We start from the raw sequence: 15,892 nt of genomic DNA, 5'->3' as shown, positions 1-15,892 counted from the left end.
ACTTCTTCATCTGAAGATCCTTAATTTAGGAGTTCCCGTCATGGCTCAGTGGTTAACGAATCCGACTAGGAACCATGAGGTTGTGGGTTCGATCCCTGGCCTTGCTCAGTGGGTTAACGATCCAGCATTGCCATGAGCTGTGGTGTGGGTGGCAGACGCGGCTCGGATCCCCCGTCGCTGTGGCTGTGGTGTTGACTGGCGGCTACAGCTCTGATTAGACCCCTAGCCTGGGAACCTCCATATGCCACGGGAGCAGCCCAAGAAATGGCAAAAAGACCAAATAAATAAATAAATAAATAAATAAAAAATCCTTAACTTAATGACATTTGCAAAATCCCTTTTGCCATGGAAGGTGACATGTTCACAGGGTCTGAGGATGAGGTCATGGATGTCTTTGGGGGCTATTACTCTCACCACCACACCATCCTGCCTGTGCAGCTCCAATGTCCTGTCCTACACCAGGGCCCGGACTTCCAGGCCCCAGGTCCCGCCGCAGACATTCTGACACACACTAGGGAATGGAGGAGTGTCCCCTCAAACCTTTGCCTGCTTTCCTGAAAGCTTCTGTTGTATCCCGCTCACCCCTAGCCTGCCCCTGCCGACAAGCAGAAGATGAATACCTAGTAAACCAGTAGTAGGACCCAAACCGCTGAGTTACAGGCCTTGGCCTCCTCGGTTCTTCTAGATTAGGTTCTGTACATAAATCAGATCCTCTTTTTCCCCTTCTGTTTTCATTCCAGCTGACCTCTTTCTTCTCTGTGTGTTTTCTCTTCTTCTTTTTTTTTTCTTTTGCTGTACCCACAGCATGTGGAAGTTCCCAGGCCAGAGATCGAACTTGCACCACAGCCGTGACAACCCTGGATCCTTAACCGCTAGGCCACCAGGGAACTCCAAGTGTTTTCTTTACTGCTCATTTACTTTTTACTCCTAATTCAAGGTAGAGTAATTGCTCTCAGCTCCCTTGGATTCGTTCCTCCAATCTCCCTGGCCAGTCCCTTGGTTCCAGGTCTAACTCTACCTCTCAGCTGTCTCACACTCGGTTTCCTTGGATTCCTTCCAGCAGCAGCCTTTTCCAGACCCATTTCGTCTGAGTAAATTCCCCCAGATATGTGGTTTTCCAATCTATTTTTAGCTGCAGAAGAATCCTTCGTTGAAATGAAAACCCAATGTATAAAGCAGATGAAATGGAACTCTTTCGGGAGAGGGTAGGCTCTTCTCTTCCCTGCGCTCCCCAGGGCCCCTCTGGGCTCTTTGCTCTCCAGACCTTTTCCCTTTGTCTTGAGCTGCCATTGGCTTCCCCGCGGTTAACTGTCTCCTCTCCCGAACCCTTCCTTTGGCCCCTTGGCCAGAATCAAGGATTCTTTCTCCACTTCCCTCATGCTCTTTGAAAGGCACATTTTTCCAAAGCAGCAAAGCATTTTAACTTCATCCTCTCGGTCCAGCTTGTCATCATGTGAGGCCACCTCTCACCTGCTGGTACCCTGCCTATAGGTGGGGCTGCAGGGATGGAGACCAGGTGGAAATGGGCTGGCCAGCAGCACTGTCACCTGGCTTCTCCATATGCAAGCATCTTGGGTCTTCCATTTATGTAGATTGTAGCTCTCTGGTTACTGGAGGGTTGACACATTTTTTTCCCAGAGAATTCATTTTGGTCACAGTGACCTTGGAGGAGCTGAAATGCTTCTACCTTAGGGAGGCCTGTGCCTACTGGGGATGTTGGCATGGGGGTAGGGGCAGAGGCACGGACAGAATCTTCTGACAGGTCACATGGGGTCTCTTGTAAAGTCGATAGCAACCCCTGTCCTTGGGCCCTCCATGCTGGGTTTGGAGTAGGATTTCCTTCCCATTGGGCAGCTCTGGACCGTGGGGGTTGATTCCAAAGTGCCTGTAGATGCAGAGTCTAGGCACCCATGGGTGTCTCTGTGGTCCATGTACTAAAGGCACCCTGGACCTTTGGAAACACATGAAGCTGAAGAGTCCAGCATGTATGGGTTCCTTCCAAGTCCTGTTTGTTTCTCATTCTCAATAATTAATTCCATACTCAATCTTGTATTTATAATTGTGTATTCTTTTTTTCTCAAAGAAAGCCTTCCAAATTCCATACGCTTCAGGCTCTACAAAACCTGGACGTATCCCTGGGACCCATGGTTTCGGTGCTCTCCCAGCAGATCCAGGGACTCATGTGCCACGGGAGGATCTTCTGTTTGAAAAGACAAAGGAGTTCCCATCATGGCTCAGTGGAAACAAGTTTGACTGGTATCCATGAGGATGCAGGTTCAATCCCTGGCCTCACTCAGTGGGTTAAGGATCCCACGTTGCTGTGGCTGTGGTGTAGGCTGGCAGCTACAGCTCCGATTTGACCTCTAGGCTGGGAACCTCCACATGCCACAGTGCAGCCCTAAAAAGACTAAATAAATAAGTAAACAGACAGAGATTCCCATCTCCAGGGCTTTCCAAAGCATCCATGCCACGTGCTCTTGTGGAAGGCAGGGAGGCCTGTGTTTTGACGTGCTTCCTGTCCCATCTGTGGGATGCAGTTTCCAGGTGAAGCTTGGGGCAGAGGCCAGCCGGAAACCCATGAGGCCAGGGAAGGGCTGCTTTCCACTGTTCGTTGCCTCTGTGCCACATGGATGCTACAGTCCAGCCTTGGTGCAAACTCTGGTCAGTCTCCTAGGAGTTGGAACATGGTTCCTTCTCTCCAGCCAGGACTGCTGGTCTAGGCCTCAAGCTGGCAGAACTGCCATTTGACTATAATTCTTAAATCTGGCTTTTAAGAATCATATTTTGCAAAATGGGAGCATTTGTCTGCCTGCTCGGGATAACCTAGGACTTGGGAACTCAGTGCTTAGGACCCAGGAGGCTCCTTGGATCTGCTCTGTTTTGTATCGTTTCTCAGCCCCTGATAACAAGTCAGATGTGAAAGCCAGAGATGGGCAATGCTGCTTTAAAAATATGTAAGGACGGAGTTTCCTTGTGGTCTAGTGGTTAAGGATCCAGCATTGTCACTCTGTGGCGCAGGCTTGATCCCTGGCCTGGGAATTTCCACATGCTGCCTGTGCAGCAAAAAGAAAAAAAAAAATAGGGGCCCTTCTAGATGCAGACAGTAGATTAAAGCTTCCCTAAAGAATTCCTCTTTTCCAGTTCCTAACAAAATTAAGTAGATAAAATCACAGGGGAAATTTACTATCAGCAACAAATACAATACACTTCAAATGTGGCATCCAAAGAAAGAATCAGAAGATTTTGAGTGGCAAGGAGTGGCACAGCGCACCTCTGCTCCCTATTCTGTCCTCAAAGCCCAGAGGATGACAAAAGCCTTGCACATTCCTCCCAGTGCTCCTGAATCTGCAAAGAACCATTTATGAGTCATACCCTTATATTCTTCCTCTTCTGAATGAGCAATATTAAAAAGCATGCTGGGTTGAAATAGAGGAAGCTTGGCGCATGATCCATGGGGCTGACTCAGCCAGTGGAAATACAGACTCCAGATCAACACTCCAACTTGAGAAATTGATCCAAAGCCTGGGTTATCCTCCTTCCTTGGAAAAGGTGTATGGTGTCCCCCTCGCCATCCCCAGCAGGTGACCTGAGACTTGTGCTGGACATTCATCAGAACCTCAGGACAGGGATACGCACAGCTATACCAACAAAGGCTGCACCTGCTTTGACTGAGCTGTCCTCTTCAGACGACCAAAAAGTTCACAGACTCTACGTGCCCTGCCTGTCTTTTAGGTCAGAGGGAAAAACACACTGGTCTCAAACATGAGAAGATGGTCAGTAAGCAACCCCTCCTTGCTGTCATATTCTGGCAGCATAAAGAAGATCTGGACGGAGTCTCGAAACCAAGATGGAAAGAAATGGATGCCAACGCATGACAGCGAATTATAAATGATACATAGAAGGAAAACCGTGGGCAAAAGACTAGGGCTCCTCCCCTCCCCCCAAAAGGAAATTTCTTACCACTGCTTTATATATAAAGCACCTTAGTAAGAACATGAATTTAATAAATTGGAGGCTCCAAGATGGGATGATAAAACAAAATAACTGATGGAAAGGAAACAAACTGAGAACAAAAGCAACACCACGATAGAATAAACAAATAAGAACAAACAAGAAAGAGAACTGACCCCACTGAAACTCCAATGACTGAGCTGGGGCAGCTAAACAAGGTAAGGTGATTTAAGAAATTAGAACTAATAGAAATGGAATACAGATAAAGACGACCCAATATAAGGATTCATTGATATTGCTGAAGAAGAGAAACCAAAAATAGAGCTAAAAGAGAATTCTAACACAGAAGAAGCAAAACTAAAACTGCAGATTGAAAGACACTATGTTCCAGAAAAGCTCTGCTCAGAATGTTTAATACTAAGACATGTTTTTAGTTATTGAACTGGAAAAAAAAAAAAAAAAAAAGAATGAAGAGTGACTTCTTTACACAAACAAGCAGGAAAAAAAAAAGTCAGCCACAAGAATAGAAATGCAGGCTGGCCTCAGACTTCTAACCAGAAGAAAAGGAGCAAAAGCTGCCTGCCACATTCTATGGGAAGGAAGGTGAGGTTCAAGAATATTAAATCCAACCAAGGGTGGAAGTGTAAAAGCAACAGCTGGATAGACTCACACAGCTAAAACCCTCCTTGAGAAAACAGCTTAACAGTGAAATTAGGAGTTCCCATTGTGGCTCAGCAGAAATGAATCTGACTAGCATTTTTGAGAATGCAGGTTTGATCCCTGGTCTCCCTCAGTAGGCTAAGGATCTGGTGTTGCCGTGACCTGTGGTGTAGGTTGTAGACGTGGCTTGGATCTGGCGTTGCTGTGGCTGTGGTGTAGGCTGGTGGCTACAGCTCCGACTGGACCCCTAACCTGGGAACTTCCATATGCAGCAGGTGCGGCCCTAAAAAGACAAAAAAAGACAAAACAAAACAAAACAAAACCAAAAATGAAACAATGAAATTAGGCCATTTAGAGATGAAATGAAATAAAGAGCTTGCAAATAGAGAATCCTTGATAAAAGAACCTGTGATGAACATTGAATTTATTTAAATCTGGAATGTATACCAACTAACTAGAACAGAGTATGATTATCGTAAACCTGGACAATGTATCAATAATAATATAAGCAGTAAATGTCAGGAGGCAGGGTCAGGGGAGGTGGAGAGATGGAAAGAATTATGAGAGCTAACACTCATATGCACACACATAATATTGAAATGTGTAATTTCAAAACACTGGCCCCAAGCTCTTAATGTTTTTCACAATTTTTGCTTAACCTCAGAGGTATCTTTTAGGAAGTAATATCTCCTGTGGTCAAGAAGCATTATTTGAAGCTCAACTCTTCCTTCAGTTTCACTTCCACTTCTTTTAAATTCGAGGAAAATTTATTAATAAAAATAAATTTTTATTAAAATGGCATCTGTATGATGGTACAGTTCATATAAAATATTTCTGTGGTCTTTTCTCCTGTCTATAAATATGCGTAGAAAGCTTTATAAAACGTTGTAATGTAATGCTCATTTCTGTGGCTGACTCTGAAAGGTGGTATATAGCTGATTGTTTACTTGCTTGTCTTTTTTTTTTTTTTTTTTTGCTGCACCCACGGCATGCAGAAGTTCCCAGGCCAGGGATCGAACCTGCAGCACAGCAGCAACCCTTGCCACTGCAGTGACACTGCCAGATCTTTAACGGCTTCCCCACAAGAGAACTTATCATTTTTTTATGTTTTAATTTTCCAACAAATAAACAAATACATTTAAAACATTAAAAAAATATTCTTTCGGGCATCGCACTAAACGGAATAAATAAACACAGACTTGGCAGTGATGGCTGCCACCTCCCAATGTCTACTCTCCTAATATTTTATGGAATTTTTTGCTGTGCACTTGATGGCCAGAATAAAGACCCTATTTCTTAGCTATGGTCAATAGGATGTAAGCAGACGTGCCACACGGCAGCTTCTGGAACCATCTGAGAGTGTTTGCTCAATTTTCTCTTTATTATCTTCACCCTCTCCTACTGTCTGGAATGCAGATTTCACCACACGGAATCATGAAGTCAAGACTTTTCAAAGCAAAGCAACAGAAAGTGTGAACAGAATGTCGCATCACCTAGACTGCCTCTCTGGATAAAGTGAGAAACGTCTATCTTGCTGAAGCGACTGAACCTTATCCTAACCGATCCACAGACCTACTTACACACATATAGAAATAGAGTCTTTGGTATTATTTGCATTGCATTATTTTTTATTTTTTGTCTTTTTGTCATTTAGGGCTGCACCCGAGGCATATGGAGGTTCCCAGGCTAGGGATCCGATCAGAGCTGTAGCTGCCGGCCTACACCACAGCCACAGCAACGCGCGATCCAAGTCACATCTTTGACCTGTACCACAGCTCACGGCAACACCTGGTCCTTAACCCACTGAGCGAGGCCAGGGATGGAACCCGCGTCCTCATGGATGCTAGTTGGGCTTGCTAACCGCTGAATCCCGGTACAATTTGCCTTGTAGATCAGTGATGGTGACACAGTCCACTTTGTCACATACACAAGCAAATCGCTGATGGACTTAGATGTGACAAAAAATTTTGGAACGTTTTATACGGAGAGCCAAAGAGAATAACTTCATGAATTTAAGATAGGGAAGATTTTTAAAAGGGGTTTTATGATGAAAACGCTAAAGGAAATTTCGAGTACACTTGACAGCATCAATATTCTACACTTTTGTGTGACAGAAAGAAACTATAAACAAAAGTAAAAGGCCAGCAACAGTGAGGCCTGTGGGGTTAAATTTCAGTGCGGTGCTAGGTGTATATGTGGGGGGGGGAGCGGGGGGGGGGCGGGGAACTAAGTCTGAGGAAGGCTGCATTGTCCCTTTACCTCTCAGACGGTGTCACCCAAAGCTCTGAGGACTTCTACAGAAACCTTGTCCTGTCTGGAACTTGGCATTGCACATGTACTATTATTTAATTGGGGAACCATTGTGTGTGTGTGTGTGTGTGTGTGTGTTAGCAGGTATCCCCTTCTCCTAGGTGTGTAAGGAACACTGGGAAATGCTGCCATGAGAAATACCACTTTACCTCGTGTGAGAAATGATTGCTGTATCTGCCTTTGTTTCCCCACAGGTAACTCACTCTCCCTCCTTCAGTAGTTCTGACCAGCAGCCGCACTGGAGGAGGTGGGGGCAGAGAGGAAGATGACGACGAGGGAGAGGGAGAAGAGGAGAGAAGAGCGAGTTCCCGCCGGGGCGCCCGGGAAACGAACCTGACTAGGAACCATGAGGTTGTGGGTTCGATCCCTGGCCTCGCTCGGTGGGTTAAGGATCCGGCGTTGCCGTGAGCTGTGGTGGAGGTCGCAGACATGGCTTGGATCTGGCGTTGCTGTGGTTCTGGTGTAGGCTGGCAGCTGTAGCTCCTATTAGATCTCTAGCCTGGGAACCTCCATATGCCATGGGTGCGGCCCTAAAAAGCCAAAAACAAAACAAAACAGGAGGAGGAGGAAGGAGAAAAAGAGGAACAGGAAGGAGAAGGAGAAGAGGACGAAAGAAAAAGAAATTTGGGGTTCGGGGAGGAGATGTAAATTTTCCTAACAGTGACCACATCCCAAGAGAAGGAAGTCAGCTGTAATCTCGCTTTTCCTTCTCACAGCCAGCAGCTGGGGCTGCAGAAGTGGATTATTTTGAAAAAAATGCACAACTTGGGGGAAAGACCATTTTTGAGATAATTTAGGGCAGATTCCAGAGAGTTGTGATGCAGAAAATGGTCTTCGGGACAGATTTCTTGCCAGTTACAGGAAAGAAAAAGGAAATAGCAGATCTGGTCCAGGCTGATCAACACAACACCAACTGACCACACATCTCGCTCCCTCTCTCTCTCTCTCTCTCTGGGCTTTGAAATTAAGGTTTTTGTAGTCTAGAGAAGGAGATTTGATTAAGCATTTTATTTCAAGTGTAGAGGAGAGCCCTTATTTTCCTGAGTTGAATCCTGTGGCAGAGGTACTCTAATTAGCCTCAGTTTTAGGAGGAGGAAGGGGAGGCACAGGTAAGTAAATTGCCTGAGGTTAAAAAGCTGGCAAGGGATGGAGGCAGGATTCCAACCCAGGTCGTTTGTTTGCCTTGGGTCCAGCACCCTTAACCACAGCTTTGCCTGTTTCTCGCAGATAACTACAATACAGCATGGGAGACACTGCGAGAGGGAGGCACAGAGTGAACACTGAATCAGAAAGGACCAGCAAGATGTCATTTCACCTTAGTGACCTGCTACAATGTGCCCTGGAGAGAAGGAAGACGAAAGCTACTTCAAGGGGACAGGGTCAACTACCTGAAAGCCAGTGGAAGGGCAGGGAGGAGCTCCTCTTAAAGCCAGGTGTGCCAAGCCCAGATGTGGTCCTCGGACACCTTCAACCACGACAAGTTCCTGAGTCAGAGGGACAGGCTGGGCTGTTTCTCAGGAAAATCTTGGTGGGTGGGAAGGGTGTGGAGGGTGGACCCACCCAGGTTGAGGCCATTGAAATAGCAGGAGACAAGCCTTGCTACCTTCCCAAAGAGAGAGCAGACAGAGAGGCAGAGGGAATGACAAAATAAGGAGGGTTTTGGAGGATTCGGAGCTGGATTTTAGAAGGCTAGTCATTGAATAGGACCAGAGTCCCCTGAAGGCCTTTGGCTTGGGCAGAGGTATTAGTTTTCTAAGTTTTGTGCGTGTTTTGAGTAGTGGGATTCGCAGAGAGAATGCGCATGCATTGGGAGCTGCAGTCTTCCTTGCGCGGTGCCCAGACTCCATTAAGACCTCGCCCGAAACCCTTAGGGGTAGGCAGGGTGACGGTCACTTGTTATCTGATGTCTTGAATGCCGAACTCGGCTTGTCTATTGCACGAATCTGAGCCTGAACTGCGCATCCTGCAACTTCATTGCGCAAGGAGCCGAAGGCTGGTCCCTGGCCCGGGAAGGCCGCCCAGCCGGACGCGCGGGTCCCGCCCCGGGTGCCGCCCTGGCTCGGACCAGAGCATCAGGTGGGGCCCAGCGTACGGCCATAAGAGGCTGAGGCGGCCTCTCCTGGACCCGACGGGCCGCACGCAATCCGCCGACACTCTGGCTGGTGGTCTCCGTGTATTTGCAGGCTCTGACCGGGTGGAGGCGGCTTGGGGGAGACCTCGAGGGCGCACGCCGCACCCTACTCTTCTCGGCACCGAGCGGGCTTCCTAGCGCGGAGGCGCGGGACACTCCCTCCCGGCCTCGTCCCCAGCCTCCCAGGGACACGCGGCAGGCCGGCGGGCACTGGCCCGGGTCCCCAGGCACGGCCCTCCTGGCCCCCCAACTTCGGGACTACAAGTCCCAGCAGTCCTCGCAGTTGGCACCTCCCGCCTCGCCGCGGAGACCCCCGGCCGTGCCCGCGCTGGGGCTCGGGCTGCGCTCGCGGCGGGGCCAGGCGGGGAGGCCGGTCCCGCGGGCGGGGGCGGGGGCGGCTCCGCGGCTTCTCCCGCCGCCGCCGCCGCCGCTGCCGCCAAGGGGAGTTTCCAGGAAGTGGCCATATTGGATCCATTCAGCCGCAGCCGCCCGGGCGGAGCGCGTCCCGCAGCCGGCTGGTCCCTGTCGCGGCCCGGGTGCTCGGCCCGGCCCGCCTGCCCGGTGCGGAGCTCGCCATGGCGGCCACTGACCTGGAGCGCTTCTCGGTGAGGGCCCCGCTGGGCCGCGGCGCGCGCGAGAGGCGCGGGGAGGGGGCCGCGTGCCGCTGGCCGGGGGCGCGAGCCGGGCTGTCAGTGCCGCGCGAGCCGGCCTCGACTCCGGGCGGGCCGGGGGCGCACGAGCTGGCTCTCCGAGCAGCGCTAGCCTCGGGACCTGGGGCGTCGGGCGGGGGCGCCTCGCCGGGCGGCTGGCGGGGTCGCTCTGCTTGGGCGAAGGCGAGGCGGACTCCTTTCGCGGAAAGGAGCACATAAATATCCGCCTGGTTCCGGCCAGGTGCGAGGACAGACCGGAGCCCCGGGCGCCGGAGGGGAGGATCCAGGTTCTTCCAAAGCCCCGTCTCCCTGCCTGTTTCTGCACGGCGGGGGAGACCCCTGGCCGCGCAGGTGCTGCTGGCTGGGCTCAGGATGAAGCCCTAGGGGTCCGAGGGAGTCCCTCAAGTGAGCCAAGGGCAGTTGCAGACTTGGGTCCTGAAGACCCAAGGTCCTGGCCCTGCGTCTCCCAACCTCAGCCTGCACCCCAACCCAAGCGGCCGGATCCCGGGTGCGATTCCAGGCAGGTCCGGCCTCAGTGGTAGGGTCGGAGGCAGCCATTCCCCAGAAACTGGAGAGATTCCAGATTCAGCCCAGTGGATGTTTGCTTGAGCCCCAGGTCGGGTATGCCTTCTGCAGGGCTCACATCTCTGGTGGTCCCTCCAGAGGTCTCTCCGGGCCCGAGCCGGCCTGTAGCCTATTTTCTAAAGGCTTTTATAATTCACCCGAGGGGAGAGGGGACTCTCGGGGGTCGTGGCTGCATGTCCCCTGATTCTAAGGCTGAATTTGGGTGTGTCTGGGAGGTTGGGCTCTGACAGTGAAGGAAGCTGTGTCCTCTTGCCAGCATGTGAGGCCCTGGTCGTTGTAAGGGAGAGTCGGGAGATGTTGGGGGTGGGGGGAAATGCTAAATATATGACCGATAAGGAATTGGTTCTGGGGCTAAATAAGGGATCCGGGACTTACGTAATTAATGCTATAAATACTGCCATCCGAATTTATATATGTAAATTTTCTCTTTCATCTGAAAATACATTTGTTGGTCTACTTTGGAAATAGGGGTAACTAAAGCAGAGACTCTTGGTTTCATAATTTCTATACTGGAGTGTTTCATTTCCAGTGGAGAGGGGGCTGCGAGTCAGTTCAGTAAGTTTGAATACAGGCGGAGCAGGTTCAGAGCTTGGCCTGCACAGTAAATAGGAATTTATGTACCCCAGGAGGGCTGCACGTGAATCCCGACAGACCTGCTGGTTAGCTGGAGGCCAAGAGACCTGTGTGTGTTTACACATCTCTCCCTGCGTGTCTGTGTGCATGTTCTGTGCCCTGCTGAGCAGAAAGTTATGTCTGGGTTCTGTCTCTCCGTGGCCAGAGGTTGCTCTAACAGGACTCTTGCGGATGGAAGGGGTGTGTAGCGTAACTAGAATCAGACGCCCCAATGTGAATCCTGGACTCGCGTTGGCCACGTGACCTTGAGCAATTTGTTTAAGCTTTCAGTGTTCTCACCTGTACAATGGGATAAGAGTACTGCCTTTCCCATAGGGTGATTAGAAGGATTTAATGAGAGGATCCAGGTCAGGTAGTCAGAGCAGTGACTGGCACGTGGTAGGCACATCACAGGGTACATTCTCCCCAGCGCGCATGTGGCTTTGAAGACTGGCTCTCTGTGTAAGAAGGCAGCAGCGAATGGGTTTGCTCCGTTACAGGGCCCCCTCTCCAGGGGCCACCATCCCTGAGAGATGGTAGCTTTTAAACCACATCTGTGGGGATTCCGGCTCTTAATGCCCAGAGTGGGCCAGGACGCAAAGAGGGGGCTGACTCAAGGCAAGGCGTACCGTCCCGGCTCAGGGGCCTTGGTTACTGTGCCAGATTAAGCTGGATGGATGGACGCCATCCACACCCTTCGAGCTCTGGGCCGTCAGCCTCCTGGGAGGACTTGGACACAGTTGAATTTGGGTGGAGACCTTGGGTGGGGTTTGGCCTTCATGTAGGAGTCTGGGCTCCATTCTCCTCTCCTGCCTTGTCATCCTCGGCAAATTATTTCTTCCTTTACCCCGCTATCCAGTGAGCATAACCATGCTGATGTTTTCAGAGAGTTTGTGGAAGATAAATCGCAGTCTACGGCATGTCTGGGGGCATGTGCATAGTTGTCTCACCAACCCCATGGTTGACTTGGGTCTTAAGCAGTGGCCGGGAGGCTATGATCTGCTTGAACTGTGGCAGGTTGACAATGCCGCTGAGGCCAGCTCAGTGGTCAGACCAGCCCCAGAGGGCCTGGGAACTCTCCCAACCTGAAGCTTAGACGAGCAGATGGAACGGTGCTTTGAGGTCAGTGTGTGCCGGGTTCCTGTTCTCTAGGTAGCATGATGCGAACAGCTCAGGCTCAGCAGCCTTTACCTTTTGGCTGGGCCTGGCCCAGCCCTAGGTGAGCCCCAGAGTTAGGGTTGAAATCTCCTTGGATGAGCGTGTCTGGGACAGCCCCTGGGGAGTCTCTTGCCTCTTGCCCTCCTTGGGCAGCCAGACTCCTGTCCACGATGCTCTGCCCCTTCTCCAGCCTGGGTCCCAGGCTCTGGGGCTTATTCTTTTTCGGTCTCAGGGGCCGGCTCCTGTGTTTCTCCTGTTAGACTCTCATGGGCAAGGTTCAGACTCCGTGGTGAGGGGGGATGGAGGGCCCAGGGGAAGTGGAGCTCTGAGGGGGAGAGAGGAGTGTGCGGCATGGCAGCCTCACGCCTGGCACCCCTCCCAGCCGATCACCCGCCCCCACCTCCATCTCCACTTTATCCCAGCGCCATCTGTCACTTCTGTTGTCACCCCTGTAATCTTGACACTTCCCCAAGAAGCAGGCTATCCCGGGAGTGCCTGTTCCACCCCTGAAGCAAGAGCTGGAGGGAAGGAAGGCAGGAGGCAGGCTCTCACCCTGGCGGGGTGTCATGGAGTGGTAGCGCCTGCCCCTGCACAAAGGGCCAGTAACCTCCTGGCTGAGCTGTTCTGAAGGAAAAATGAGGGCTCAGCAAGGGGTGTCTGTGCAGCTCTCAGTGCCTGGAGGTCTGGAGGGGGCGTAAGTGAGCACCAGCTGCAGAGCCCTTGCCCTGGGAGGTGGGTCTGGCCTGCCTAGCACCATACCTTGCCGTGGGTGCTGACCTAAGAAAGATCTGCCTGGGATGTGGATTGGAATGGGCCAGGGCGGGGAGACGGGTGGGAGTGCGTGGGTGAGCCAACACAGCACATGACAAGGGACAGACCAGAGTCGGAACAGAGAGGGGGGTGAGAAGGAGACTGACTGCAATGCCAGTGACACAGGAGAATGGATGAAGGCTGGGAACCCAGGACCAGACATCTGTCAAAAGCTTTGGATGGCAGGGAGGCCACTGGATGCTTTTGTCCATCATCTTGTTGATGCCAATAGCCCATGGCTGGGTGAGATGCAAATGCTGGTCATTGGCACGTTGGGGCCTGAGACCCAACCTCAGTCCCCAAGGACCCCTTGAGATGGCAGAGAAGGTGGAGCCCTCTGAGTTTTGAGCCCTGAGATAGGCTGGGGGGAAGGTACGGATTTGGGGCAGTAACCACCATGCGTGTTTCTGTGGCTCCAGTCCAGCTACCAGAAGAAAGCCGCTGCAGGATGACAGAGCAAAGGGCCTGAGGACTGGCTGGCCTCTGTGTGTCCCCTGCAGCCTCTCCAGTCTTCCTGCCTCTGTGCTGCCAGCTTGGGTCCCAGGACTCCGTTATGGCCGCCAAGGCACAAACTTTGCCAGATAACTCAATGTGGAGCTAAGCAGGCCAGAGGGAGACACAACTGCCTGGTGAGGATGCCTCCCAAGGGCAACATGTCCTCGTGATAGAGTTGGGGCAACCTGTGCCATCTGCATGCCCAGGGCTCGTACGAGGAGCCGCCGCTGGGAAGAGGTGGTGGACGGCAGGGCAGGGGACCCCTGGCCTGAACCATCAGTTGCCCTGGGTGCTAGTGGGGCAGATTGGATAGTCTCTTCCTCAGGACACATGGCTTCTGGATGGTTCCTGGCCCCTATCTTTGAGGCTCCATTGCAGGGACAGAAGCCGGGGAGGAAGGAATGGGAGCCGATTTCGGATCACAGGTGCTAGTTCCTCTGTGAGGGGCCTTCTGGGCTTGGACCTTCTGGGCCCTGAGGTTCAGCACAGGCCGTGGGCATGGACTGTGAGTCTGATACTCTGCCAGTGTGGCGGTGGGGAGACAAGCAACAGGAAAGTGGAGCAGCTCTGCCTTGAGCCTCAGGTTGGTGCTCAGGCCCTTCTCACACACCAGCATCCATCCCCGGGGGCGGGGGTCATGGTCACCTTTGCTGCCCACTTTCCTCTTTCCAAGGGTGGCATCTCCTTCCCTGTGGAACATAGGCTGCCTCCATCCAGCTGTCCAGACCGTGTGGCTTTCCCTGCCCCCGGAGTCCCTGCGCAAGTGGGAAAGTGACCACCTGGGGTTCCAGTACCTTCTGCAGCCTAGAGTGCCTTCCGCATCTGCTCTGTGGTGGGTTGGACTGTTCCCTCTCAGGAGGATGACGAAGCCCAGGAGCGTTTCAGGGACAGTGGGCCCAGAGACCAGTAACTTGCCTTCCTGGAAACCTCATTTTGACCAGAGAAGTGTGCGCTCCACCATCCCGGGGGACTAAGCGGCAGGCCTGGTTGTCTGTGTGCAGGAAGAGGGAGCGAAGCGCCTCTCGGAGGGACCAGAAGCCCAGTGGTTGGAGTGCTGGGGTCAGGGCGTGAGGTGGCCTTGGACTCTTGCCGGTCGTTTGCTTCCAAAGTCCCTTCACTTCCCAGGATAGGGGCCCGGATGACTGGCCTTGAGAGAGTGACTGGTGGCCTCCTCCTGGGGCCCAACTGCCATCTTGCCGTTGTTACTGTGTCTGCCACTGTGCTGTCACCATGAGCCTGGCTTGTGTCTTCTCCCCAGGTTTTTGTTGCCTCCTTAGGAGAGGGCCACTTGGGTTCTCACGTGTCCTCTTGACCGGGGACAGGTATATCCTGTGTCTCTTCTTCCCTCCTGGCCCAAGGCCGCAGCATTCCCACCCCTGCCCTCCCATGTACATCCCTGGGTTATTTCCCGTAACCTCTGACCTGGACTTAGAGGCTTGCTATGGAATCCTGGGACCAGAGCCTAAGCCTTTCCTGGGAAAATTCCTAGGATTCCTCTTGGACTCAAGGACAGTTGCGCTATGACCGGTTCTGGCCAGAGGCCTCTGCTCTGGCTATTTAAGGCCCAGGCTGCTGAGCATAAGCTAGAGCCGGGGGTAGGGTGGTTTGTGCCAGGCCCATGGGCAGAGAAGTCTCCCGGTGGCACAGTGACTCCTGTGTCCATTGCACAAGGACTTTAATAGCCCCCCCCCACACACCCAGAGCTCAAGCTCTTGTGAGGAGAAGGCTTCCCGTCTGCCTGGAGGGTACTCAGGGCAGTGGGTGTCAGGCCTGGGAGCCTGGGGGGGACATCCTGTCCGATATCCATGGCACTTGGAGAGAACTCTGTGGAAGGCCTGGGGTGGGGGCCGCTCTTTGTCTGGGATTCAGGAGCCACATACACTGACGGTGGGGCATCACCTCTACTTTCAGCCCAACAACCAACCTAGTTTGGGAGGTTTGGTGTCAGGGGCTTTTTTCACCCATGTCTGCCTCAGTTCTGCTGGTTCTGACGAACAGATTCCCAGTACTTCCGGACAAAAAGTTTTGTCTTTTGGGGGAGGGGGCAAGCGCAAGACACAGTTTCTCCCCAGTTCCCACCAAGAGCCAGCTCCTCTTGCCTGGTGATTCGGGCTGCTCCAGAAAGCTCAGACAGCATTGCCTGGTCAGGAAAAGGACATCCTATTTATCCACTGGGCTACATAACAAAACGCCATTCTCCACTTTGTTCTGGACGAGCGGGCATGGAGGAACGCAGTCAGCCTGAGCGGTTATTATTTTGGTTGCTGTCTTTGATGTTTGCAAAGAAATGATGACATAGAAGCCCGGAGCCCGGCGCAGGAGCCAAAAGCTTGTTAGTGATTAGAGGGGGGATAATGGCCCTGTGGAGTTTCCCATTGTGTGTGTAAAGCTCAGAGCTGCCAACTTCTGTCCTGGAGCTGGAGCTCTGAGGACTGTTTGAGCCCCCTGAGCTGGCACCCCTGGGAGCTGGGCATATGGAAAGGGCCAGAAGCAGCTGGGTCCTCCTCTCATTAGGGTCTGAGTTAAGTCA

At 52.3% G+C, this 15,892-nt stretch overlaps 1 protein-coding gene across 7 annotated transcripts in view; it reads left to right on the top strand.

The window, feature by feature from the left end:
* SEPT8 (septin 8) overlaps positions 9,384-15,892 on the top strand; it is a 27,327-nt gene continuing 20,818 nt past the window's right edge. For 2 of the 7 annotated variants that reach the window (XM_013995122.2, XM_013995123.2), the window contains exon 1: positions 9,517-9,657. In XM_013995122.2, the coding sequence (XP_013850576.1) occupies positions 9,628-9,657 (30 nt within the window). In that variant the 5' untranslated portion in view covers positions 9,517-9,627. Of the gene's footprint in view, positions 9,658-15,892 lie in introns of all 7 variants that reach the window. The other 5 variants (XM_005661646.3, XM_005661647.3, XM_013995121.2 and 2 more) reach the window with 5 other exon arrangements.

Source organism: Sus scrofa, chromosome 2, assembly GCF_000003025.6.
Source record: "Sus scrofa isolate TJ Tabasco breed Duroc chromosome 2, Sscrofa11.1, whole genome shotgun sequence".
Taxonomy (NCBI): Eukaryota; Metazoa; Chordata; class Mammalia; order Artiodactyla; family Suidae; genus Sus; species Sus scrofa.
Note: the sequence above shows the minus strand (reverse complement) of the source record. Positions and strands in the feature narration are given on the sequence as shown.